Below are 25,656 nucleotides of genomic sequence, written 5' to 3'. Positions count from 1 at the left end.
TCTGCAGTGAAGTTTGACATATTGTGTGTTTTTACCCTGTGTTGGAGCTGTTATCTGCGGCCACACCCCTGCGCCTCTTCTACCCGACGCCCTCGGGATATTTTTAGCCCAGATGATGGTTCCTCACGTGGCACGTAACAGACACAAAGGTAGCAGCAACACAACACCGCCTCACCTTTCCTAACCTGCACCGTGGTGTCGGAGCCACAGAAGGAATCAGCTGGGATGCATTTGGAATTTTGCTTCTTGCTTCTTCTTTCGGCTTCATCCCAGACTGGAGGTAGGTGCCATGGCGGTGTGGCTGTGTGTGTATGCCCTCAAAAATATGCTTGTTTAATTATTAAATAGGAGTCTTTCTTCCTTGTGGTGAATATCGTAAGCCACTATCAATGTTGTCATTAGGGCCCGAAGGACCTATTGGAATGGCTTCGTTCATCAAAATCGCATTTTAGAAGCCCTTAACATGCCCGAAAACTCATCATTCCTGCGAAAAAAAATATATTTTCGGGGTGCCGAACACGGAATGTCATAAATGACTCTGTAGTGTAGCACAGAAAAGGCTTGTAGGGATGAAATAACCTCTATGTTTGTTCCTGACCTAGCAAACATATATATATATATATGTTTCCCTGCTCTTCAGGGGAGTTTATATATATGGTCAAAGTCCGTAGGAGGAGTTCGTTAAAGTAAAACCCCTGTCATTTTTTACATTCCGTGTTCGGCACCCCAAAAAAAAAAAAAAAATTCCGCAGGACCGGGCGTGCTTGCAGAAATGGTGAGTTTTCGGGCATGTTAAGGGCTTTTAAAATGCGACGGAAGTGAGATTAATGTATAATGATTGATTAATGAAGCCATTCCAATAGGTCCTTTGCAGCTTTTTAAAGATCATTGAATGACTTTATAAAACTTACCTTTAGTTTTTTGCCCAAGATGTGATTATTACAATCAGATTGAAAAACAGGACAAATATTCCAGGTTATATTTAACTACTGTAGGTTATATTGACCTACTATAGAATACGATAAGACCATTTATTTGGGTTGTTAATCTTACTCACAATTCAATTCGATTCCCATGGGATGATGATTCGATTTAGAATCGATTCTCCATTGAACATGATTATAAATTCAAACTAGTTCTCGCTAAATATTTTTTGGTATAAAAATTGTAATAAAACAATTTCGAAAAAGTTGACAAAAGCAAAAGTGGCGTTAAAAAAACATTTTTGATTTGTTTTGATTCTTAAAATGATTTGTGATTAAATAATATAGTATAATGTATTTAATATATAATATATTTGAATATGATTTTTATTTATGTAATACATATATATATATATATAGATATATACGTTCAGGGGATTTTCCCTGATGAGCAGGGAAACCTGCGAAACAGGCTTGTCGGGATGAAATAGGCTATGTGTTTTTTCCTGACCTAACGTATATTCCACTCTACCTCGACTATACATATATGTATATATATATATATATATATTCGTTAGGTCAGGAAAAACACAAAGGTTATTTCATCCCTACAAGCCTGTTTCGCAGGTTTCCCTGCTCATCAGGGAAAATCCCCTGAACGTATATATCTATCTATCTATCTATCTATCTATCTATCTATCTATCTATCTATATATATATATATATATATATATATATATATATATATATATATATATATATATATATATATATATGTATTACATAAATAAAAATCATATTTAAATATATTATATATTAAATATATTATACTATATTATTTAATCACAAATCATTTTAAGAATCAAAACAAATGAAAAATAATGTTTCAAGCCCACTTTTGCTTTTGTTAACTTTTTTGAAACTGTTTTATTACAATTTTTATACCAAAAAATATTTAGCGAGAACTAGTTTGAATTCATAATCATGTTCAACGGAGAATCGATTCTGAATCGAATCATCATCCCATGGGAATCAATCAATCAATCAATCAATCTTTATTTATATAGCCCTAAATCACAAGTGTCTCAAAGGGCTGCACAAGCCACAACGACATCCTCGGTACAAAGCCCACATACGAATCGAATTGAATTGTGAGTAAGATTAACAACCCAAATAAATGGTTTTATTGTATTCTATAGTAGGTCAATATAACCTACAGTAGTTAAATATAACCTGGAATATTTGTCCTGTTTTTCAATCTGATTGTAATAATCACATCTTGGGCAAAAAATTAAGGGTAAGTTTTATAAATGATCTTTAAAAATCTGCAAAGGACCTATTGGAATGGCGTCGATAATCAATATTCTCTCACTTCAGTCGCATTTTAAAAGCCCATAACATGCCCGAAAACTCACAATTTCTGTAAGCACTCCCGGTCCTGCGGAAAAAAAAAATGTTTCAGGGTGCCGAACACGGAATGTCAAAAATGACATGGGGTCTTACTTTAACGAACTCCTCCTACGGACTTTGACCATATATATATAAACTCCCCTGAAGAGCAAGGAAACATGCAAAACAGGCTTGTAGGGATGAAATAACCTCTGTGTTTTTTCCTGACCTAACAAATACATATATATATACATATATATATATATAATTATAATTAAAACAAACATACAGCATGATGCAATAACAGAAACATTGCAAAATCAAAAAAATTTATATGATATTAAAGATAATAAATAAAATACTAATATGGATAAAAAATGTATACAAACATTTTTTCAAAAAATGTACGCATGAAAAAACATTAATGGTTAAGAGAAAAAAGCTTCCATGTTGTAAAAATATTATGTAGTAATTAAAGTGACGAATTTAAGTATTGTACAGTTAGTGGATAAGGAAGTCAGATTCAGTCCTATAAAACTGTCATATTTTTTTAAATTATAACCTGTCCTGTCCAATCACACGGGCAACACAACTGTAATGGACGAACATGTTGTTAATTCAATTGATTGAGAGTATTATAAAACAATACATATTTTTTCTATATTCTTGAATATTATTCTCCAGGTCAAAGTGTGGCTTTGCCTCCCGCCGCCACCCCCTCTGCCTGGCTGCCTCCCGCTGGCACCTCGGGGGTTTCTGACCTGATGAAAGGTCATGTGGATGACGTCCAACATCAAAGACACGATCGAGGAGATGATACCACAACCGTAGCATACACTGAAAAGACTCTTTTGAGGACGATTGTTCCTGTGATAACAAGATCTACAGAAATTACGTCTCAACATGCAGCAGGCTCTCTTTTCACAACAGCACAGCCTGAAACACAAGCAGGTAATTGTACATAAAGATACTGTATACACAAATACTCAGTCAAGAACTGGGAACGTAGCTTAGAGGCATGACCCCAAGGTTGCGGAGACTTTAAGCAAAATAATATTATTTCATGTAAACAAAAGGCGCACTCACACGGAGAGGGGAAACAACACACAACCCAAAAAGGGTGTATTAACTCTAAATCTTTACAATTTATAAATATATTCTCACTAATAACAAGTGCACTTTTCTTGATATAAAAAACAAATATGAGACCTTTTTTGTCAATATGTTGAAAAATATTCTTAAATTAAGTAAACGCTAATGCCATTATCTTGACATAATGATATGCGCTCGGCATTACATTTCTTGAAACTAGCAAACTTATACTAAAAACTAATTTATTGTTCTTAATGGAAAGGCAACAAGGCAAGCGCTTGTTACTCTCGGGGTCTCCTAGCCGCTTAGGCAAATCATATGGTCTCAAAATGCATTTTTCCATCGACAACATGACATCATCGTGCAAGTGTGTGCTCTTTCAGTCAATTAGTGCGCATATATACAGCCCGGCCCCCGGCCACAATTTTTTTAATTGTAATTTTGAGGAATTTACCTGAATGTGCATGAACTATCTCTATTCAGAATTGTTTGAAATGTTAAATGTTTAAATATTAACTGTCAGTTTACTGTACTGTGCCAACTGTACTACTATATGAGTATGTATTTTCTATTGTTTCATTGAAAATAAAACAGCAAAGTCCATTTGGCTGTCATCTGTTTTAATTATCAAACACAATTGTGTCAAAGTCATGATTTTTTTTCATGCTTGAAGTAAGAAATTATTACTCAACACTTGTGAGTGTTGATGACACAGCTTTGCAACTGTTGATATTCTAGTTTCAAGCATGTTTTACTCAATATAGGTCATAAAATCTCAGCAACAAGCTGTAATATCTTACTGACATCATTTAGGACCAAAACCCTTAAAACAAGTAAAACACTAACATAAAATCTGCTTCGTGAGAAGAATGATCTTTTTAGACAGAAAATAAGAAAATATCACCCTTATTTGAGATATTTAATCTTATTTAGATTTCAGTTTTTGCAGTGAACAATAACACACATTTTTAGTGTATTTGCTTGTTTGTTTGTTTTTAAACTAGACTAAAATCCATAAAAAGGGCGCACCGTTTTGTAAGCCGCAGAGTTCAAATTGTAGGAAAAAAAAGTAGCAATTTATAGTCCGGAATTAATTAATCCACTTTTTAATTTGATTTACCACGGTTCCATTTTCACTTCTTAAACTTTACTAATCACAGTGTTGTTTCAAGCTAGTTTAGCTTGACCTCGTCCTCCAATGATAATGGTACTTGATAATGATACTTAACGGCACTGAAATGCATAAATCTCTTCTTTTTGGGTAATAGCAATGATAACAACACAATACACTAGGACTCCATGACAGAAACAGGACTAAACAAAACTTGTCTAATATAGGACGCCTCAGCACACCAGCTTAATACTACAATACCACAACAATTACTGCGAATATCTTTCGGAGCTCATGTATCCTATTTGTCCATTTTCAGCTGCTCCACACGGCATTTCTCCCACAAACACAGCAGAGGGCAGAGCGGCCGTGACCAAACATCCTGTCAGTACCTTTTCATCCAAGAATGCAAACACCTCCACCCAGCCTCAGTCAGTGACGTCATGGAGAAGAACAACCACAGCAGGACCCCTGACCTCCCGTGCAGGCCGAGACCCCGCTGGGCCACAGCACCTGGAGGTCCCACCTGAACTTAATGTAGGTGATGAAGGTGAGAAAAGTGCTTATTGTTCAAATAATTATCATAGAGCAGTGGTTCTCAAAATTGTTCACCAAGGTCCACCACAGAAAAAAACTTGGCTCCCATGTATTGCCATAATGACCAACAATAAAAGAAAGTATCTAGTAGACCTAAGTATTCATTAAAAACCAGGCAGAGGTTTTATTTAACACGTGTATTTAATATTTTTGGCCTCGCTAAAATTATACACAGTTTAAACCAGATCTAGGCAAAATAAGGCCCGGGGGCCACATGCGGCCCGTTGAGCTTTTCAATCTGGACCGCCGGACATTCCCAAATCATTTTTTTAGATCTTTAAGATGGAAAGTGTAGCTGCCATTATGATGTGCAGTGATGTTTTCTAATGACCGTAAGTCTTCAACTATACCAGGGGTCGGCAACCCAAAAAGTTTAAAGAGCCATATTGGACCAAAAATACAAAAACAAATCTGTCTGGAGCCGCAAAAAATTAAAAGCCATATTACATACAGATAGTGTGTCATGAGATATAAATTGAATTAATATGACTTAAAGGAAACTAAATGAGCTCAAATATACCTACAAATGAGGCATAATGATGCAATATGTACATATAGCTAGCCTAAATAGCATGTTAGCATTGATTAGCTCACAGTCATGCAGTGACCAAATATGTCTGATTAGCACTCCACACAAGTCAATAACATCAACAAAACTCACCTTTGTGGATTCATCCACAACGTTAAAAGTTTTGTGGACAAAATGAGACAGAAAAAGAAGTGGCATAAAACACGTCCTAGAAAGTCGCAGAAAGTTATACATGTAAACAAACTAAGGTGAGTTCAAGGACTGCCAAAATTAGTAGGACAAAACGGTGCTCGCCAAATACTCGAATCAGTGAAGCATGTTTAATATAAACAGTGTGCTTTATAACAATTAGGGAGGTTTGTGTCAAGTTTGTCCTCCTACAGAAACCATATTAAAACAAAAATATATTTTTTCCCCCTCAACTTTTTCCATTTTTCATACATTTTTGAAAAAGCTCCAGAGAGCCACTCGGGCGGCGCTAAAGAGCCGCATGCGGCTCTAGAGCCGCGGGTTGCCAACCCCTGAACTATACTAAGTCTTTCAATGGTTGGAATCTGTGCTTTTGCATGATATACTAGTTACTATGGTAATCTAATTAGTTACTATGGTCATTCAATTAGTTACTATGGTAATCTAATTAGTTACTATGGTCATTCAATTAGTTACTATGGTAATCTAATTAGTTAATATGGTCATCTAATTAGTTACTATGGTCACCTAATTAGTTTCTATGGTAATGTACGCCACGAGGCACCAAGCAGTGTGGGTGGGGAGCGTTTCCACAGAGTGTTTCTAGAGCCTGAAATGTGGGTGTCAGAGACAGACGTGGAAGGAGATTTTTACAACAAAGTTCTGCAATAAAACTGATATATCAGATTGTAGGTGTTTTTTTTTACTCTTCACGTTCATATTTCGCCGTGTTTGTTGCATTTTCGTTGTGCTTCGCTTGATTGTAAATAATGTAGATCGAGAAGGTGTGTGAGAAGTAAAGGAGGATCGACGTTCAGATGTTGTCAATATTCAGTGTTTTATGCTTCATAGTTAATATTGTAAATTCCACATTATTGTCATGTACTTTCTGGGTGTCTCAGTCAGTAGAAAATTTAAAATTCCCTCCCGTCTTTTAAGGCGGTCTGTCATAACGTTTTTAGCATTCAATCAGACTTTATTGTGAGGTTTTGTATTAGTGTTAGGACCCAAACACACATACTGTACAGCACATTTTCACAGCTTGTGTGTGTGTGTGTGTGTGTGTGTGTGTGTGTGTGTGTGTGTGTGTACATATTTATATATATATATATATATATATATATATATATATATATATATATATATATATATATATATATATATATATTTATATATATGTCTTAATAAGGATATCCAAAAAATAGTGCTCGATACCGTAGTAGAGCGCAATATATGTATATATATATATATATATATATATATATATATATATATATATATATATATATATATATATATATATATATACATAGATAGATAGATATATCGGCCGCCAGACACGTTTTTTTCTCTAAATGTGGCCCCCGAGTCAAAATGAATGCCCATGCCTGGCTTAAACAGTAACACTGTGTTGAAGGAAGACAAAACACTGTACTTTAACCCCTTTAAAGCAGGGGTGTCAAACTCGTTTTCATTGAGGGCCGATTGTAACAGTGAATAATATCCAAATTTGCTCGATTTTTGATTATTATATGTAAAAATCAGTAGATTTTACAGTAAAAACTGGGAACTGAGTCACCAAAATTTTACTATAAAATATACAACTTTTAATTATTTATTTTTTACAACATATTACGGTCAATAGAAAAACAGTGCCGTTGTTTTTTGTTTTTTTATTCTGGCAACTGAGTTTTTTGTTGGTTTTTTTAATCATGAAATGCACGGTTGTTGTTTTTACAACATATTTGTGTAAATGCAAAACCAGTACAACTGTTTTTGTTTAATCTAGCAACTGAGGCGGCAGTTTTTTTTACTGTAAAAAATGTGCTACTGTTTTTACATTACAGTAATACATTGTAAAAACAACCATAGATTTTATGGTAAATGGTAAATGGGTTATACTTGTATAGCACTTTTCTACCTTCAAGGTACTCAAAGCACTTTGACACTATTTCCACATTCACCCATTCACACACACATTCACACACTGATGGCGGTAGCTGCCATGCAAGGCCCTAACCACCATCAGGAGCAAGGGTGAAGTGTCTTGCTTAAGGACACAACAGATGTGACGAGGTTGGTAGTAGGTGGTGATTGAACCAGGAACCCTCAGGTTGCTGGCACGGCCACTCTCCAAAACTTGACAGAATTTTACCTGAAAAAAACTGTGGTAGTTTTTTTTTTTTTTTTTTTTACAGTAATATGCTGTAAAAGCCACCGTAAATTTTACCGTGAAATCTATTGTCATTTTTACAGTGTACAGTACAATGGATAACTTGCTTTGAAATCATAAGTCAAGCAGATATTTAAGTATGTGCTTTAATTTTAACTTTGGAAAGTATGATATTTTGATATTTGTTACGATATTGGATACTGTTTGTTATGTGTACAGGAGGAGGAGATGGCACAGACAGGAGGGACAGCGTTTAAGCTCTATTTATTTATATTTAAGCTCTATTTATTTATATATATCCACTATATATATATATATATATATATAAATAATAAATTAAGTGTGTATATAAAATCCAAAATATGTGTGTGGTGCGCGACTATGTGTAGGAGTTAACTGTAGTGTGTTACCCTTAGTGTTGAGTGAGAGGCGGAAGTCCAATAGGGGCAGGGCAGGCTCGTAGGTCAGTGAGACAGGCCGGAAGTCGGGGGCGATAGAGAGGCGTCAAAGGTCCGTGTCCAGGCGGGAGGTCGATATCCAAGAGGCAGCCAGGGAAGCAGAGGGAACGCGCGAAGACGAGACACACATCTCGTAACGTGGGATTGATTGCAGCTGTTTGCTGCAGCCGTACTGGCACGCGCTCGGGCCGTGACACTAATAAAGTTTATAAAGTTATGCAATTTCATGCAGTACATATTTTTTCCGTCAAAATGGAAAAAAACTAATACATTTAGTAAGAATCTAAATAATAATATTAACGCATATTATTTCCAAACTTTCGCGGGCCATATAAAATGAAGATCTGCCCCCCCACCCCCGGGCCTTGGGTTTGACACCTGCGCTTTAAAGCCTGAACCACTAAATAACTGACAGAAAATTAAAATTATTTGAAACTGTAGCTTTTATTGTTTTACTATTTCTATTTTATTCTATATCTACTTTTATTATTTTACTGTAGCTTCTGAACGTATCATTTTGTGTAATTTTTGTTTACAAAAAACAATTTCCATGTATAATTTTTCAATTTGTATCATGCTTAACTCAGATATTATTTTCATGTTAATTTTTATAACAAACCAAAACATAAGGCAATACACATAAATATTTATCATGTTAAAGAGTCATACCAAAGACTATAAAAATGGGACCCATTACCTCCCTGCTTGGCACTCAGCATCAAGGGTTGGAATTGGGGGTTAAATCACCAAAAATGATTCCCGGGCGTGGCACCGCTGCTGCCCACTGCTCCCCTCACCTCCAAGGGGGTGAACAAGGGGATGGGTCAAATGCAGAGGACAAATTTCACCACACCTAGTGTTTGTGTGACAATCATTGGTACTTTAACTTAACTTTAAACATAAAAAGAACATTTTAATTTTCCTGAGGGAACTATCTTGAAGGAATCAATAATGTACTATCTATCTATCTATTTATCTATCTATCTATCTATCTATCTATCTATCTATCTACCTATCTATCTATCATCTTTCCCCAGCTGCTCCAGATCACTTGAATTTACATTCTTTATCATCTTCAATGTTGTAATTATTAGCCATCTAAAAAAAACTGTTCAAAAAGTCGACATCAATATGTATTTTTTTTAATGTGATTTATTTTTTCCTCACATAAAAAAAATCAAAAAGCTATAATTTATTATTGCAACACACACCGAGTGATCACCACAAACTATTATAGCAATTTGGATATGTGTATTTACCTGTAAATATAAACATTATATTTGTTTATTTGAAAAATGTAAAGACTTTGTTACTTGATGGTATTTCTAATAATAAAAGGCCTATTGACTATTTTAGAGCTACTTTACCCGCTGTCTCAAATTTGACACATTTTTAACCCCACTTTACTATAAAATATATTACGAAGTATTACGTAATTTCACATTGCATCAATGGACTAACTGTTAATTCTGATGAATCAGTAAAAAAAATTAAAAAAAATTCTTACCTTATTTCTTTCAAATTTGGCAAAGATTCTCTTCAAAAATCAGTTGTCTCTCGTTTCTTCTTTTCTAATAAGTCAATTACTGCCCCCCTGTGGATTATACGTTTATTGCATTCATCTGATTAGAAAAGTCATTAGACAAATTATGCAGAGGGGAAGAGGGCTTAAACAATCATGTATCACTTATGATACATTTGGCGTTATAGGGTTAAGCAAGTGCTTCTTTGGCATACCACGAGCTTTTTCAAAAATGTATGAAAAATGGAAAAAGATGAGGGAAAAAATATATTTGTTGTTTTAATATGGTTTCTGTAGGAGGACACACATGACACAAACCTCCCATATTGTTATAAATCACACTGTTTATAATAAACACGCTTCACTGATTAGAGAGTATTTGGCGAGCGCCGTTTTCTCCGAGTAATTTTGCCGGTCCTTGAACTCACCATAGTTTGTTTACATCAGGGATTGGCAACCGAACATGTTGAAGGAGCCATATTGTACCAAAAATCCAAAAAACTAATCCCTCTAGAGCCGCAGAAAGTTAAAAGCCTCATGCAAGTGTTATAATGAAGGCAACACATTAAGTAAGTGTCTCAGAGGGTGAAATAACTCCTGGAAATCACTGGCTTAAAACTGCCAAAGGTATAGATGTGTGTGTCCACGTAAAAGGAAAGGACAGGCTATCTTCTTCTAATGGATTTATTACAATCTTTGCAAGCTGGGTAACGTTTGCTGTAATCTGGAACATCATGGTAACGTTTGCTGTGGTCTGGAACAACATGGTAACGTTTGCTGTGGTCTGGAACAACATGGTAACGTTTGCTGTGGTCTGGAACAACATGGCACACAATCAGAAATGCAGCCAATATTACATACAGACGAGACATGCAACTATAAATTAAATACACAGAGGACATAAGTAAAGGAAATTGAATGTACTCAAATATACCTACAAACGAGGCATAATGATGCAATATGTACACACAGCTAGCCTAAATAGCATGTTAGCATGGATTGTTAGCACTCCACGCAAGTCAATGACATCAACAAAGCTCACCGTTGTGCATTCACGCACAGCATAAAACGTTTGGTGGACAAAATGAGACAAAGAAGGAGTGGCATAGAACACATCTTTTTGTGGCAGCGACAGAGAAAGTTGTACATGTAAACCAACGACGGTGAGTTCAAGGATCGCCAAAATTAGTAGGACAAAACGGCGCTGGCCAAATGCTGTCATCTGTGAAGCATACACACAAACATATTAAACAGTGGGCTTTCTAACAATTAGGAAGGTTTGTGTTATGTTTGTCCTCCTACAGAAATATTATTAAAACAACAAATATATTTTTCCTCCCATCTTTTTCCATTTTTGAAAAAGCTCCAGGGAGCCACCAGGGCGGTGCTAAAGAGCCGCATGCGGCTCGAGGGCCGCAGGTTGCTGACCCCCGGTTTACATGTACGACTTTCTCCGACTTTGGAAGACGTGTTTTATGCCACACCTTTTTTGTCTCAATTTGTCCACCAAACATTTTATGCTGACTGCAAGCTAATCGATGCTAACATGCTATTTAGGCTAGCTGTATGTACATATTGCATCATCACGCCTCTTGTAGGTATATTTGAGCTCATTTAATTTCCTTTAAATCCTCTTAATTCAATTTATATCTCATGACACATTATCTGTATGTATCATTGGCTGCATTTTTTATTTGGCGAGCGCAGTTTAGTCCTACTAAATTTGGTGGTCCTTTAACTCACCATAGTTTGTTTACATGTATAACATTCTCCGACTTTCTAAGACGTGTTTTATGCCACCCCTTTTTTTGTCTCGATTTGTCCACCAAACGTTTTATGCTGTGCGTGAATGCACAAAGGAGAGCTTTGTTGATGTTATTGACTTGTTGGAGTGTTAATCAGGCATATTTGGTCACTGCATGACTGCAAGCTAATCGATGCTAACATGCTATTTAGGCTCGCTGTATATACATATTGCATCATCACGCCTCTTGTAGGTACCGTATATTTGAGCTCATTTAATTTCCTTTAAATCCTCTTAATTCAATTTATATCTCATGACACATTATCTGTATGTATTATTGGCTGCATTTTTTATTTGGCGAGCGCAGTTTTGTCCTACTAATTTTGGTGGTCCTTAAACTCACCATAGTTTTTTTACATGTATAACTTTCTCCGACTTTCTAAGACGTGTTTTATGCCACCCCTTTTTTTGGTCTCGATTTGTCCACCAAACGTTTTATGCTGGTCGTGTATTTAATTTATAATTGTATGTCTCATGACACATTATCTGTATGTAATATTGGCTGCATTTCTCATAGTAGTTTGTGTGCCATGTTGTTCCAGACCACAGCAAACATTACTTAGCTTGCAAAGATTGTAATAAACCCATTAGAAGAAGACAGCCTGCCGTTATCTTTAACTTGGACACACACATCTATACCTTTGGTAATTCTAAGCCAGTAATTTCCAGGAGTTATCTCACCCTCTGAGAAGCCTCCATTTTACTAATGATTTCGAATGTTGTAAAAATGTGTAGAATAAATATTAAATTTCAACATTTCTGTCAACTAAGATTTGTGTCAGCCTGCGACACATAGTCATTTTGATAGTAGGCTATTATAACTAATATAGACACTTACATAATATGTTGTCTTCATGATGTATCTCTTGTAGAGTTCAAAAGATTTCAGTGGAGTTCCCACGCTTCTCTGGACCCCCTCCTTGCTGGTCTGCTCTCAGTCTTCATCGTCACCACTGCAGTCGTCTTCATCGTCCTCTTTCTGCGCTTCCGCCAGCGGACGAACCACCCGGAGTTCCATCGCCTCCAGGATCTTCCCATGGTGAGAGAAATAGCGCTGTGCAGAAATATTACAATTTTGTTATTATTAAATGTAAATAATAAATAAATACTTTTTATATTATTACATTTTCCTGATTATCTTGGTAGAAAATATCATGGAAGGTGATTACAATTTTTGATCAGTTTAATCATTGGGGTGTTGTTGATTAATTTCAATTAATCACGATTAAAAATTTAGTTGTGTTTTATCTTGTTGATCGACTGTTTTTTTTACATTTTTTATACTTACATTTTTAAAATGTTATTATTTATAATCAAAGCCCCATTTTTTGCATGAGCTCATTCTAAATTATTATCAATCAATCAATCAATGTTTATTTATATAGCCCTAAATCACAAGTGTCTCAAAGGGCTGCACAAGCCACAACGACATCCTACATTATTGGACATTAGGGCTGCAACACCTAATTATTTTAATAGTCAACAAGTCAGCAATTATGTTTTCGATTAGTCAACTAGTCAAATGATTATTGCTTATACAAGCGACTGTATACGTTTGAGTTTGATTTTGACCTTAAATTAAATTGTAACTAAATAAACATACATTCTGAGAAACAAAAGGTCTTACTTTTTTACATTATTATTGTTTTATTCAACCAAAACGAACAATATATCAACAGACTTTAAGAGCAAGATGACACTCAGTGCAAAAAGTATTGTTATGTTATTTAGATATATATATATATATATATATATATATATATATATATATATATATATATATATATATATATATATACACACACACACATGTATATACATACATATATATATATATGTGTGTGTATGTATATATATGTGTATATATATATGTATACATATATATATATATCTGTATGTATGTATATATTTGTACGTATATATATATATATATATATATGTGTATGTATATATATATATATATATATATATATATATATATACACATACCTACATATACATATATAAACATACACATATATATATATATACATGCACATATATATACATACATATATACATACATACATATATATATATATATATATATATATATATATATATATATATATATATATATATATATATATATATATATATATATATATATATATATATATATATATATATATATATATATATATATATATATATATACGAGCTGCCACCTTAACGTGGTAGAGGAGTTTGCGTGTCCCAATGATCCTAGGAGCTATGTTGTCCGGGGGCTTTATGCCCCCTGGTAGGGTCTCCCAAGACAAACTGGTCCTAGGTGAGGGATCAGACAAAGAGCAGCTCGAAGACCTCTATGAAGAAAACGAACAAGGAACCCAGATTTCCCTTGCCCGGACGCGGGTCACCGGGGCCCCCCTCTGGAGCCCAGCCCGGAGGTGGGGCACGATGGCGAGCGCCTGGTGGCCGGGCCTGTCCCCATGGGGCCCGGCCGGGCACAGCCCGAAGAGGCAACGTGGGTCCCCCCTCCAATGGGCTCACCACCCATAGCAGGGGTCATAGAGGTCGGGTGCGATGTGAGCTGGGCGGCAGCCGAGGGCAGGGCACTTGGCGGTCCGATCCTCGGCTACAGAAGCTAGCTCTTGGGATGTGGAACGTCACCTCGCTGGGGGGAAGGAGCCTGAGCTAGTGCGCGAGGTGGAGAAGTTCTGGCTAGATATAGTCGGACTCACTTCGACGCACAGCAAGGGCTCTGGAACCAGTTCTCTCGAGAGGGGCTGGACTCTCTTCCACTCTGGCGTTGCCGGCAGTGAGAGGCAACGGGCTGGGGTGGCAATTCTTGTTTCCCCCCGGCTCAGAGCCTGCACATTGGAGTTCAACCCGGTGGACGAGAGGGTAGCTTCCCTCCGCCTTCGGGTGGGGGAACGGGTCCTGACTGTGGTTTGCGCTTACGCGCCAAACCGCAGCTCAGAGTACCCACCCTTTTTGGATTCACTCGAGGGAGTACTTGAGAGTGCTCCCCTGGGTGATTCCCTCGTTCTACTGGGGGACTTCAATGCTCATGTTGGCAGCGACAGTGAAACCTGGAGAGGCGTAATTGGGAAAAATGGCTCCCCGGATCTGAACCCGAGCGGTGTTTTGTTATTGGACTTTTGTGCCCGTCACAGATTGTCCATAACGAACACCATGTTCAAACATAAGGGTGTCCATATGTGCACTTGGCACCAGGACACCCTAGGCCGCAGTTCCATGATCGACTTTGTAGTTGTGTCATCGGATTTGCGGCCTCATGTTTTGGACACTCGGGTGAAGAGAGGGGCGGAGCTTTCTACCGATCACCACCTGGTGGTGAGTTGGCTGCGATGGTGGGGGAGGATGCCGGACAGACCTGGCAGGCCCAAACGCATTGTGAGGGTTTGCTGGGAACGTCTGTCAGAGTCTCCTGTCAGAGAGAGTTTCAATTCCCACCTCCGGAAGAACTTTGAACATGTCACGAGGGAGGTGCTGGACATTGAGTCCGAATGGACCATATTCCGCGCCTCTATTGTCGAGGCGGCTGATTGGAGCTGTGGCTGCAAGGTAGTTGGTGCTTGTCGTGGCGGTAATCCTAGAACCCGTTGGTGGACACCGGCGGTGAGGGATGCCGTCAAGCTGAAGAAGGAGTCCTATCGGGTTCTTTTGGCTCATAGGACTCCTGAGGCAGCGGACAGGTACCAACAGGCCAAGCGGTGTGCGGCTTCAGCGGCCGCAGAGGCAAAAACTCGGACATGGGAGGAGTTCGGTGAGGCCATGGAAAACGACTTCCGGACGGCTTCGAAGCAATTCTGGACCACCATCCGCCGCCTCAGGAAGGGGAAGCAGTGCACTATCAACACCGTGTATGGCGTGGATGGTGTTCTGCTGACCGACTGCGGATGTTGTGGATCGGTGGAGGGAATACTTCGAAGACCTCCTCAATCCCACCAACACGTCTTCCTATGAGGAAGCAGTGCCTGGGGAGTCTGTGGTGGGCTCTCCTATTTCTGGGGCTGAGGTTGCTGAGGTAGTTAAAAAGCTCCTCGGTGGCAAGGCCCCGGGGGTGGATGAGATCCACCCGGAGTTTCTTAAGGCTCTGGATGCTGTGGGGCTGTCTTGGTTGACAAGACTCTGCAGCATCGCGTGGACATCGGGGGCGGTACCACTGGATTGGCAGACCGGGGTGGTGGTTCCTCTCTTTAAAAAGGGGAACCGGAGGGTGTGTTCTAATTATCGTGGGATCACACTCCTCAGCCTTCCCGGTACGGTCTATTCAGGTGTACTGGAGAGGAGGCTACGCCGGATAGTCGAACCTCGGATTCAGGAGGAACAGTGTGGTTTTCGTCCTGGTCGTGGAACTGTGGACCAGCTCTATACTCTCGGCAGGGTCCTTGAGGGTGCATGGGAGTTTGCCCAACCAGTCTAAATGTGCTTTGTGGACTTGGAGAAGGCATTCAACCGTGTCCCTCGGGAAGCCCTGTGGGGAGTGCTCAGAGAGAATGGGGTATCAGACTGTTTGATTGTGGCAGTCCACTCCCTGTATGATCAGTGTCAGAGCTTGGTCCGCATTGCCAGTAGTAAGTCGGACACGTTTCCAGTGAGGGTTGGACTCCGCCAAGGCTGCCCTTTGTCACCGATTCTGTTCATAACTTTTATGGACAGAATTTCTAGGCGCAGTCAAGGCGTTGAGGGGATCTGGTTTGGTGGCTGCAGGATTAGGTCTCTGCTTTTTGCAGATGATGTGGTCCTGATGGCTTCATCTGGCCAGGATCTTCAGCTCTCACTGGATCGGTTCGCAGCTGAGTGTGAAGTGACTGGGATGAGAATCAGCACCTCCAAGCCCGAGTCCATGGTTCTCGCCCGGAAAAGGGTGGAGTGCCATCTCCGGGTTGGGGAGGAGATCTTGCCCCAAGTGGAGGAGTTCAAGTACCTCGGAGTCTTGTTCACGAGTGAGGGAAGAGTGGATCGTGAGATCAACAGGCGGATCGGTGCGGCGTCTTCAGTAATGCGGACGCTGTATCGATCCGTGGTGGTGAAGAAGGAGCTGAGCCGGAAGGCAAAGCTCTCAATTTACCGGTCGATCTACATTCCTATCCTCACCTATGGTCATGAGCTTTGGGTTATGACCGAAAGGGCAAGATCACGGGTACAAGCAGCCGAAATGAGTTTCCTCCGCCGGGTGGCGGGGCTCTCTCCCTTAGAGATAGGGTGAGAAGCTCTGCCATCCGGGAGGCGCTCAAAGTAAAGCCGCTGCTCCTCCACATGGAGAGGAGCCAGATGAGGTGGTTCGGGCATCTGGTCAGGATGCCACCCGAACGCCTCCCTAGGGAGGTGTTTAGGGCACGTCCGACCGGTAGGAGGCCGCGGGGAAGACCCAGGACACGTTGGGAAGACTATGTCTCCCGGCTGGCCTGGGAACGCCTCGGGGTCCCACAGGAAGAGCTGGACGAAGTGGCTGGGGAGAGGGAAGTCTGGGCTTCCCTGCTTAGGCTGCTGCCCCCGCGACCTGACCTCGGATAAGTGGAAGAAGATGGATGGATGGATATATATATATATATATATACATACATACTATACATAAATACATACATACATACATACATATTATATATATATATATATATATATATGTATATATATATGTATGTGTGGGAAAAAAAATCACAAGACTATTTCATCTCTGAAATGAAATAGTCTTGTGATTTTTTTCCCACACATACATATATTGCGCTCTACTACGGTATCGAGCACTATTTTTTGGATAACCTTATTAAGACATATGTATATATATATATACATATATATACATATACATATATATATACATATACATACATATATATATATATATATATATATATATATATATACCTGTGTGTATATATATAGACTAATGGACATCAACAAATCAATATAAAAATGATAGCTTTGTAATAAATGTTTAGACATTATTAAGTACATACGTTGAAAATTAAAAAAAAAAATTGTCAGTTAGTTAGTTAGTTAGCAAAATACCTCAAAAAGATATGGGTGGACTTTCATGAAACTTTCAGAAAAGGATTAGAGCTGGAGCTGATCCGGATCCTTTCTACTGTTATCGAATATCAATCTTCAACCTCTGTGTGTGTGTATTATTGCGGCCCTCGCCTCCACCCACAGAGACAATCACTCCGTTTTTTTCACTCCGCTATGGATAGCTTAAAAAGTTATCGGCATATTTTGATGAAACTTTCAGGGAATGTCAAAAATGTGATGAGTACCAAGTAATTACATTCTGGTTGGTTTATTTCGAACATGTATACAGTTTCTATATGATACATCACATATTTCCATTTTTCTTTACAAGTCCAAAAATGAATAGGAAGAAGCATATCTTATTTAATCATGTCCCTTTTCTACTTTTGTCAAAAGTTTTTGTTAGACCCATAATTTTGGGGGTGATTCTAATCTGGATTTTAGTGCTTCTCTCGTTGATTATGTTTTGATTATCCCCTTCAGGATGATTTGATGGAAGACACCCCCCTCTCCAGATACGCTTACTGAGGTGCGGCCGTTCTCACTTCTCGGCAGGCAATAACAAATCCCAAAAGGTGGAATGGTGTGGATCTGTGCAGAGTCTTCGTCAAATGAGTTCCTGAAAGTCAGTGATGGAAGTGTGAACAGAGCCGGTTACAGACTGTAGGGGCGTTATTATTTCTTTTTCTTCACATTCTATTTACATTTCCATTGCATTATTAAAAAAAAAAAAAAAGGCACACAGCACTTTAATGTGACGTTAATTGTCGTCATATAGCCACCCAGGGCCGTTGCTAGGAATTCTGGGCCCCCTGAAAGAGTACTGGTGTGGGTGTCAAACTGGTTTTCATTGGGGGCCCACATCGCAGTTATGGCTGCCCTCAGAGTTGTAACAGTGAATAATATATACAGAACATTTTTAAATTGCTTCATTACACAATTATTTATTGTTATATATTTTTACGTACACTGTAAGAAAAATATGTAGATTTTAGAGTAAAATTTAGCTGCCGAAATTTTACCATAAAATGTACAATGTTTTTTTTACAATGTACACTGTAAATGTAAATGGGAAAACAGTACCACTGTTTTACTCTAAAACCTACAGTCGTTGTTTTTACGGCGTATTACTGTAAATGAAAAAAAAAACCATATCACACATTTTTTGGTTATGTGTTTTTACGGTAAAATTCTACCAGTTTTTTTTACCGAAAAATAAGTTTTACATCGTACAATTTGATGGATAAGTTGCTCCAAAATCATGAGTCAAGCAGATATTTAAGTACTTATTTTGATGTCTGGAATGTGTGATAATATAATGTGTGTTGCAATATTAGATTAGGTTTAAAAAAATTAAATTGCAAACAGTACATGTATTTTTTTCTGTCAAAGTAAAAAGTTGACTACATTTAGAAACAAATAGACGCATGGTATTTCCAGGCCCTTGCGGGCCACATAAAATGAGGTATGGCCCCCGGGCCTTGAGTTTGACACGTGTGCTCTACCCCATTCACTGGCCCCTTCAATGTTCTTGTTTTTTTAGTGTTCTTGACGGTGCCTGGTGTAATACACCCAATACGTTTTCTTTTTATGATTAACCACTTAACAAGTCAGAGTATCATTATGCAAATTATGTATTTTTGGTTACCTTTTTTGTACTTAGGCTATTAAAATTCCCACTAATAACACATTTTACAAAACCACTTTGAACACATCATGATGACATAATTGTTAATTATGAACATCTGACATATACATATATTATCGTTCGTTATTTTAGATCAGGGGTCCCCAAACTTTTTGACTCCGGGGCCGCATTGGGGTAAAACAATTTGGCTGGGGGCCGCGCTATATATATATATATTATATGTAAATGTGTGTGTGTGTGTATATATGTATATGTCTATGTATATGTATATGTCCATGTATATATATATATGTATATATATATATATATATATGTATATATGTGTATATATATGTATATATATATATATGTAAATGTGTATATATGTATATATATATATATATATATATATATTTATATATATATATATATATATATATATATATATATATATATATATATATATAAATATGTATTCATACATATATAATCCTTGCGCACTAATTGACTTAAAGAGCGCACTTGCTGCATGTCACGTTATCGATGGTAAAATGCATTTTTAGACAATATGATTTGCCTGCGTGGCTAGGAGACGGTAGAAAATGGACTAGTAAGGATAAATTAAAAAAAATAATAATAATACAAAAAAATATATATATTTTTTTTTTTACCTGGGACTTCCCGCGGGCCGGACTTTGGACGCTGGGGGGGGGGGCGTAGTTTGGGGACCCCTGTTTTAGATGATTTAATTTTGTATTAATTCATTTATTTTTATATTGAGTATGTCATTTTTCCCAGAAAAATGCCTCGTAGTCATTTTCTTTATTTTCAATTATCAACAATTGTATTTATTCGTTTTCATGTTAGTTATGTCATTTTGCACTAGAAATAAATATATAGTCATTTTCTTTATTTTTGATCATCTAAATGTTCCTGAATTTATTTTCATGTTCGTTTTGCGCAGAAAAAAATAAATGATTGAACTATCTGTTTCATATGTATTTGTATCATTACGCCAAACCATGCATAGAAATAAACTCAGGTTCAAGTTAAATAGTATAAAAACCAGGGTTTTCTTGTAAGCCTCGTCTTACAGACCCCAGTTTGTGCGACTGGGGAGCTCCCTGTCGAATACTGTGGTCAGTGGTGTAGGTGCTCAACAGGGCACTGGACATTGATCGCTGACTTTGTGGAGTGGTCTCAGGCGAACCATCTGCTCCTTAATGTGGACAAAACCAAGGAGCTGGTCATCGACTTCAAAAAACAAAAATAAGACCCCTGTGGAGCCCATTAAAATCCAGTGCCGGGAGGTGGCAGTAGCGGGGCAGTACAAGTACCTGGGAGTCCACTTGAACAGCAGACTTGACTGGAAGCACAACTGCAAAGCTGTATACAAGAAGACCATGAGCAGACTCTTTTTCCTGAGGAAGCTTAGGTCCTTTAATGTGTGCAGCAAGCTGTTGGAGATCTTTTTTCAGTCTGTTGTGGCCAGTGCCCTGTACTTTGCAGTGGTTTGCTGGGGGAGCAGCACCAGCAAAAGGGACTTAGACCGGATTGACAAACTGATCGGGAAAGTCGGCCACACTATTGGCATGCAGTTTGAGGTTTTGTGTCAGTGAGGGACAGGAGGACACTGAACAAACTGCTCGCCATCATGGACAATCCTGCCCACCCACTCCACCTGACATTTGAGGGATAGCGGAGCTCATACGATTCAAGAACTCCTTCATTCCGCACTCCAACCAGCTGTGTAATCATTTGCCATACAGCAATAGATGATATCTGTCTATTACCCGACCGCTTCTATCTACGCTCCATTTTATGCTGCTCTTTTCTTTTTTTTTTTTTTTTGCTGCAGCTGTTCTTCTTTGGCAGCTTAGTCACAGATGACCATGCTAATTTACGCTCTTGTGTCAGACACTTATTTAGATTTGATGTTTTTTTATTTTTATTTTTTTATTTTTTATTTAATTTATTTTTAATTTAAAATTTTGTAATGGTACTTTAATTATTGTTAATAGTTTTTTGTTTTTTTTATCTAAATAGTTTTGTCATCCTGTTTTAGTCAATTATTAGTAATATCTTTTCAGTTTTAATGAGTGTTGTAATTATACAATGCACATATTTATTTATAATTTTCACATTTTAACTAGATGTTTTGTTGATACGGTACATTCATGTTTGTTGACAACGCCTAGCATGGCTGTACAAGCCAATTCTTGAGTGACAGTCCCTGTTGCACTTAGTGCAAACATGTGCAGAGACTTCTTACCGCTCCTGCTGTGCGATGGTATTTGCAGTACGTTTCCTCCTGTCTCTCTTCTCCTCTGCGAGCTGGCCTCTCCTCAAATCAGCCTCTGCGATACCCCGTCTCACCGCTTGACGCCAGACATTTCGGTTTTCCGCCTGTATCTCCCAGCTGCCCAGAGGAATATTACACGCCTTCAGATCTCTCTTGCATGCGTCCTTGAACCGGAGGGAGGGACGACCAACACGTCTGGAACCAGCACTCAGTTGTCCATACATAATGTCCTTGGGAAGCCGTCCGTCCTTCATCCGCCGAACATGTCCCAGCCATCGAAGACGGCGCTGGCTAAGAAGAGAGTACTGTAATATTGTACATGGTAATTGGGATTTGTTATATATTGTATATACTATATAAAAATATAATATAATAATATATCAGTATATATTATATGCTGTATATCAGTGGTTCTTAACCTGGGTTCGATCGAACCCTTGGGGTTCGGTGAGTCAGGCTCAGGGGTTCGGCGGAGGTCAAGACACACCCGACTCATCGTGTAAATAAAAACTTCTCCCTATCGGCGCATTACGGATACGGCAACAGCAGAAGTCACACAGATTTGCAGGTGTGTAATTTGTTGTGAGTTTATGCACTGTGTTGGTTTTGTTCTTAGAACAAGGTGATGTTTATGCACGGTTCATTTTGTTCACCATTAAAAAAATATGGTAACACTTTAGTATGGGGAACATATTCACCATTAATTAGTTGCTTATTAACATGCAAATTAGTAACATATTGGCTCTTAACTAGTCATTATTAAGTACTTATTAGTGCCTTATTCGGCATGGCCTTATTATAACCCTAACCTTCTAACCCTGGCCCTAACCCTCTAACACTAACCCTAACCAAATAACTCTAAATTAAGTCTTTGTTACTTAGAATATGTTCCCCATACTAAAGTGTTACTAAAACATATAACTTTGTCTTGAATTTGAAAAAAAAACCATTTTATTTTTTATTAAAGAAGGGTTAAGTCAGGGGTCGGCAACCCAAAATGTTGAAAGAGCCTTATTGGACCAAAAATACAAAAACAAATCTGTCTGGAGCCGCAAAAAATTAAAAGCCATATTACATACAGATAGTGTGTCATGAGATATAAATTGAAATAAGATGACTTAAAGGAAACTAAATGACCTCAAATGTAGCTACAAATGAGGCATAATGATGCAATATGTACATATAGCTAGCCTAAATAGCATGTTAGCATCGATTAGCTTGCAGTCATGCAGTGACCTAATATGTCTGATTAGCACTCCACACAAGTCAATAACATCAACAAAACTCACCTTTGTGCATTAATGCACAACGTAAAAAGTCTGGTGGACAAAATGAGACAGATAAAGAAGTGGCATAAAACACGTCCTAGAAAGTCGGAGAAAGTTATACACGTAAACAAAGTACGGTGAGTTCAAGGACCACCAAAATTAGTAGGACAAAACAGTGCTCGCCAAATACTCGAATCAGTGAAGCATGTTTAATATAAACAATGTGCTTTATAACAATTAGGGAGGTTTGTGTCATGTTTGTCCTTCTACAGAAACCATATTAAAACAAAGAAATATTTTTTTTTCCCCTCATCTTTTTCCATTTTTCATACATTTTTGAAAAAGCTCCAGAGAGCCACTAGGGCGGCGCTAAAGAGCCGCATGCGGCTCTAGAGCCGCGGGTTGCCGACCCCTGGGTTAGGTGAATGCGCATATGAAACTGGTGGGGTTCCGTACGTCCAACAAGGTTAAGAACCACTGCTGTATATACAGTATAATATGTAAGTATTACATATATGTTATATTGCTACTATGGTACATTTTTAGTCTACTTAATACCTGCATAATCCTTTCCATCCTTACCCTTTCCATCTTTTAAAACTGAGCTACTGTGTGTAACAATTTCCCTTGTGGATCAATAAAGTTTGTCTAAGTCTAAGTCTAAGTCTAAGCCACTTTGAACAAAGAAGTTGTGTTGTTACTTAAGATCCAAAAGTGATGAATATTAGGCTGCTAAATTGTAATAATCCTGTTTGATAATAAAGGGACACAAAATATATTTGCTGAAAATGTTGTTAAACATAGATTTTTTTCTGTGTGCAATGCATGTATTTGGCCACCTGCCTTGACTCACATAGTGCAATCCCATTCCTAACCCATAGGAATGGGATGTCGGTCCACCTTTTGCAGCTATGACAGCTTCAACTCTTCTGGGAAGGCTGTCCACAAGGTTGCGGAGTGTGTTTATAGGAACTTTCGACCATTCTTCCAAAAGCGCATTGGTGAGGTCACACACTTATGTTGGTCGAGAAGGCCTGGTTCTCAGTCTCCGTTCTAATTCATCCCAAAGGTGTTCTATCGGGTTCAGGTCAGGACTCTGTGCAGGCCAGTCAAGTTCATCCACACCAGACTCTGTCATCCATGTCTTTATGGACCTTGCTTTGTGCACTGGTGCACAGTCATGTTGGAAGAGGAAGGGGCCTGCTACAAACTGTTCCCACAAGGTTGGGAGCATGTAATTGTCCAAAATGTTTTAGTATCCTGGAGCATTCAAAGTTCCTTTCACTGGAACTAAGGGGTCAAGCCCAACTCCTGAAAAACAACCCCACACCATAATCCCTCCTCCACCAAATTTCACACTCGGCACAATGCAGTCCATAATGTACCGTTCTCCTAGCAACAGGTGGCATCCTATGACAGTTCCACGCTGGAAATCACTGAGAGCGGCCCATTCTTTCACAAATGTTTGTAGAAACAGTCTCCATGCCTAAGTGCTTGATTTCATACACCTGTGGCCGGGCCAAGTGATTAAGACACCTGATTCTGATCATTTGGATGGGTGGCCATATATTTTTGGCAATGTAGTGCATGTAGTGCCTTTTAATAAACAAAAAAACTCTAATACTGCCCCCTATTGGTTTAAGCAATGAAATGCATGACATATCACAACCAGGCTGCACCTTAAAGCACACTGTTGTCATTAGGGAGTGGTGAATTTGTCTGTAAACTATTGGGTTGGGTTGGGTAAATAAATGACCTGTTCAAACTTGCAATGTGGACTTTGAACATTAACAGAAAATACTGTTAATGAAAAACTGCACCCTTTTTAAAAACTTGAATGACTTGCATATACGGTACGCTCCTAGGAACAATGCAGTGTCCCGGACATTTGTTCTTGGGGCAGAGTTGCACGTTTTGGGGGAAAGATATCCACACAAACGTCCACTGCAGAGGACACACTGCAAAAAGTCAGTGTTCAAAAACAAGAAAAAAAAAAAAAAAATACAAAAATGAGGGGTATTTTATTTGAACTAAGCAAAATTATCTGCCAATAGAACAAGAAAATTCGGCTTGTCAAGACTTTCCAAAACAAGTAAAATTAAAGCTGCAAGCAGCGATGGACGGGACCGCTTTACCCATTCAACATATCTTGGGACGGCGTGGCGCAGTGGAAGAATGGCCGTGCGCGACCCGAGGGTCCCTGGTTCAATCCCCACCGAGTACCAACCTCGTCATGTCCGTTGTGTCCTGAGCAAGACACTTCACCCTTGCTCCTGATGGGTGCTGGTTAGCGCCTTGCATGGCAGCTCCCTCCATCAGTGTGTGAATGTGTGTGTGAATGGGTAAATGTGGAAGTAGTGTCAAAGCGCTTTGAGTACCTTGAAGGTAGAAAAGCGCTATACAAGTACAACCCATTTATCATTTATCATTATCTTTACCTGCACATTACCTACCTTCTCTGCATAGTGTGGTCACGCTGGTGCTTTCTGCCATCACCCATTCAACATATCTTTACCTGCACATTACCTACCTTCTCTGTATCCTGGAGTCACGCTGGTGCTTCCTGCCATCACCCATTCAACATATCTTTACCTGCACATTACCTACCTTCTCTGCATCCTGGGGTCACACTGGTGCTTCTTTCTTTCACC

General features: G+C 38.5%; 1 protein-coding gene across 3 annotated transcripts; it reads left to right on the top strand.

Moving 5' to 3' along the window:
• The first annotated feature begins 134 nt into the window (after positions 1 to 134).
• LOC133579683 (uncharacterized) lies at positions 135 to 19,726 on the top strand. 3 transcript variants are annotated; one of them, XM_061934090.2, is made up of 5 exons: positions 135 to 280; positions 2,997 to 3,263; positions 4,835 to 5,065; positions 12,660 to 12,826; positions 18,292 to 19,726. In XM_061934090.2, the coding sequence occupies exons 1-5, from the start codon at positions 226 to 228 to the stop codon at positions 18,334 to 18,336; spliced, it is 765 nt and encodes a 254-aa protein (XP_061790074.1). In that variant the 5' UTR covers positions 135 to 225; the 3' UTR covers positions 18,337 to 19,726. The 3 variants fall into 3 exon arrangements, with proteins under 3 accessions (XP_061790074.1, XP_061790073.1, XP_061790077.1); XM_061934089.1 differs by lacking the exon at positions 18,292 to 19,726 and having other exon boundaries at positions 12,660 to 12,892; XM_061934093.1 differs by lacking the exon at positions 18,292 to 19,726 and having other exon boundaries at positions 4,835 to 5,052; positions 12,660 to 12,830.
• Positions 19,727 to 25,656: the final 5,930 nt, after the last annotated feature.

The sequence above is a fragment of the Nerophis lumbriciformis genome, linkage group LG03 (assembly GCF_033978685.3).
Source record: "Nerophis lumbriciformis linkage group LG03, RoL_Nlum_v2.1, whole genome shotgun sequence".
Classification (NCBI taxonomy): Eukaryota; Metazoa; Chordata; class Actinopteri; order Syngnathiformes; family Syngnathidae; genus Nerophis; species Nerophis lumbriciformis.
The sequence above is the reverse complement of the archived record's forward strand: the minus strand, read 5'-3'. Positions and strand labels throughout refer to the sequence as shown.

What these genes read in the sequence shown, in the direction of transcription:
- LOC133579683 (XM_061934089.1), top strand. Translation starts at nt 226, where the DNA reads ATGCATTTGGAATTTTGCTTCTTGCTTCTTCTTTCGGCTTCATCCCAG. An exon ending in ACAGCCTGAAACACAAGCAG is followed by an intron (nt 3,264 to 4,834) that starts GTAATTGTACAT and finishes GTCCATTTTCAG; the next exon opens with CTGCTCCACACGGCATTTCT. An exon ending in ACTTAATGTAGGTGATGAAG is followed by an intron (nt 5,066 to 12,659) that starts GTGAGAAAAGTG and finishes TATCTCTTGTAG; the next exon opens with AGTTCAAAAGATTTCAGTGG.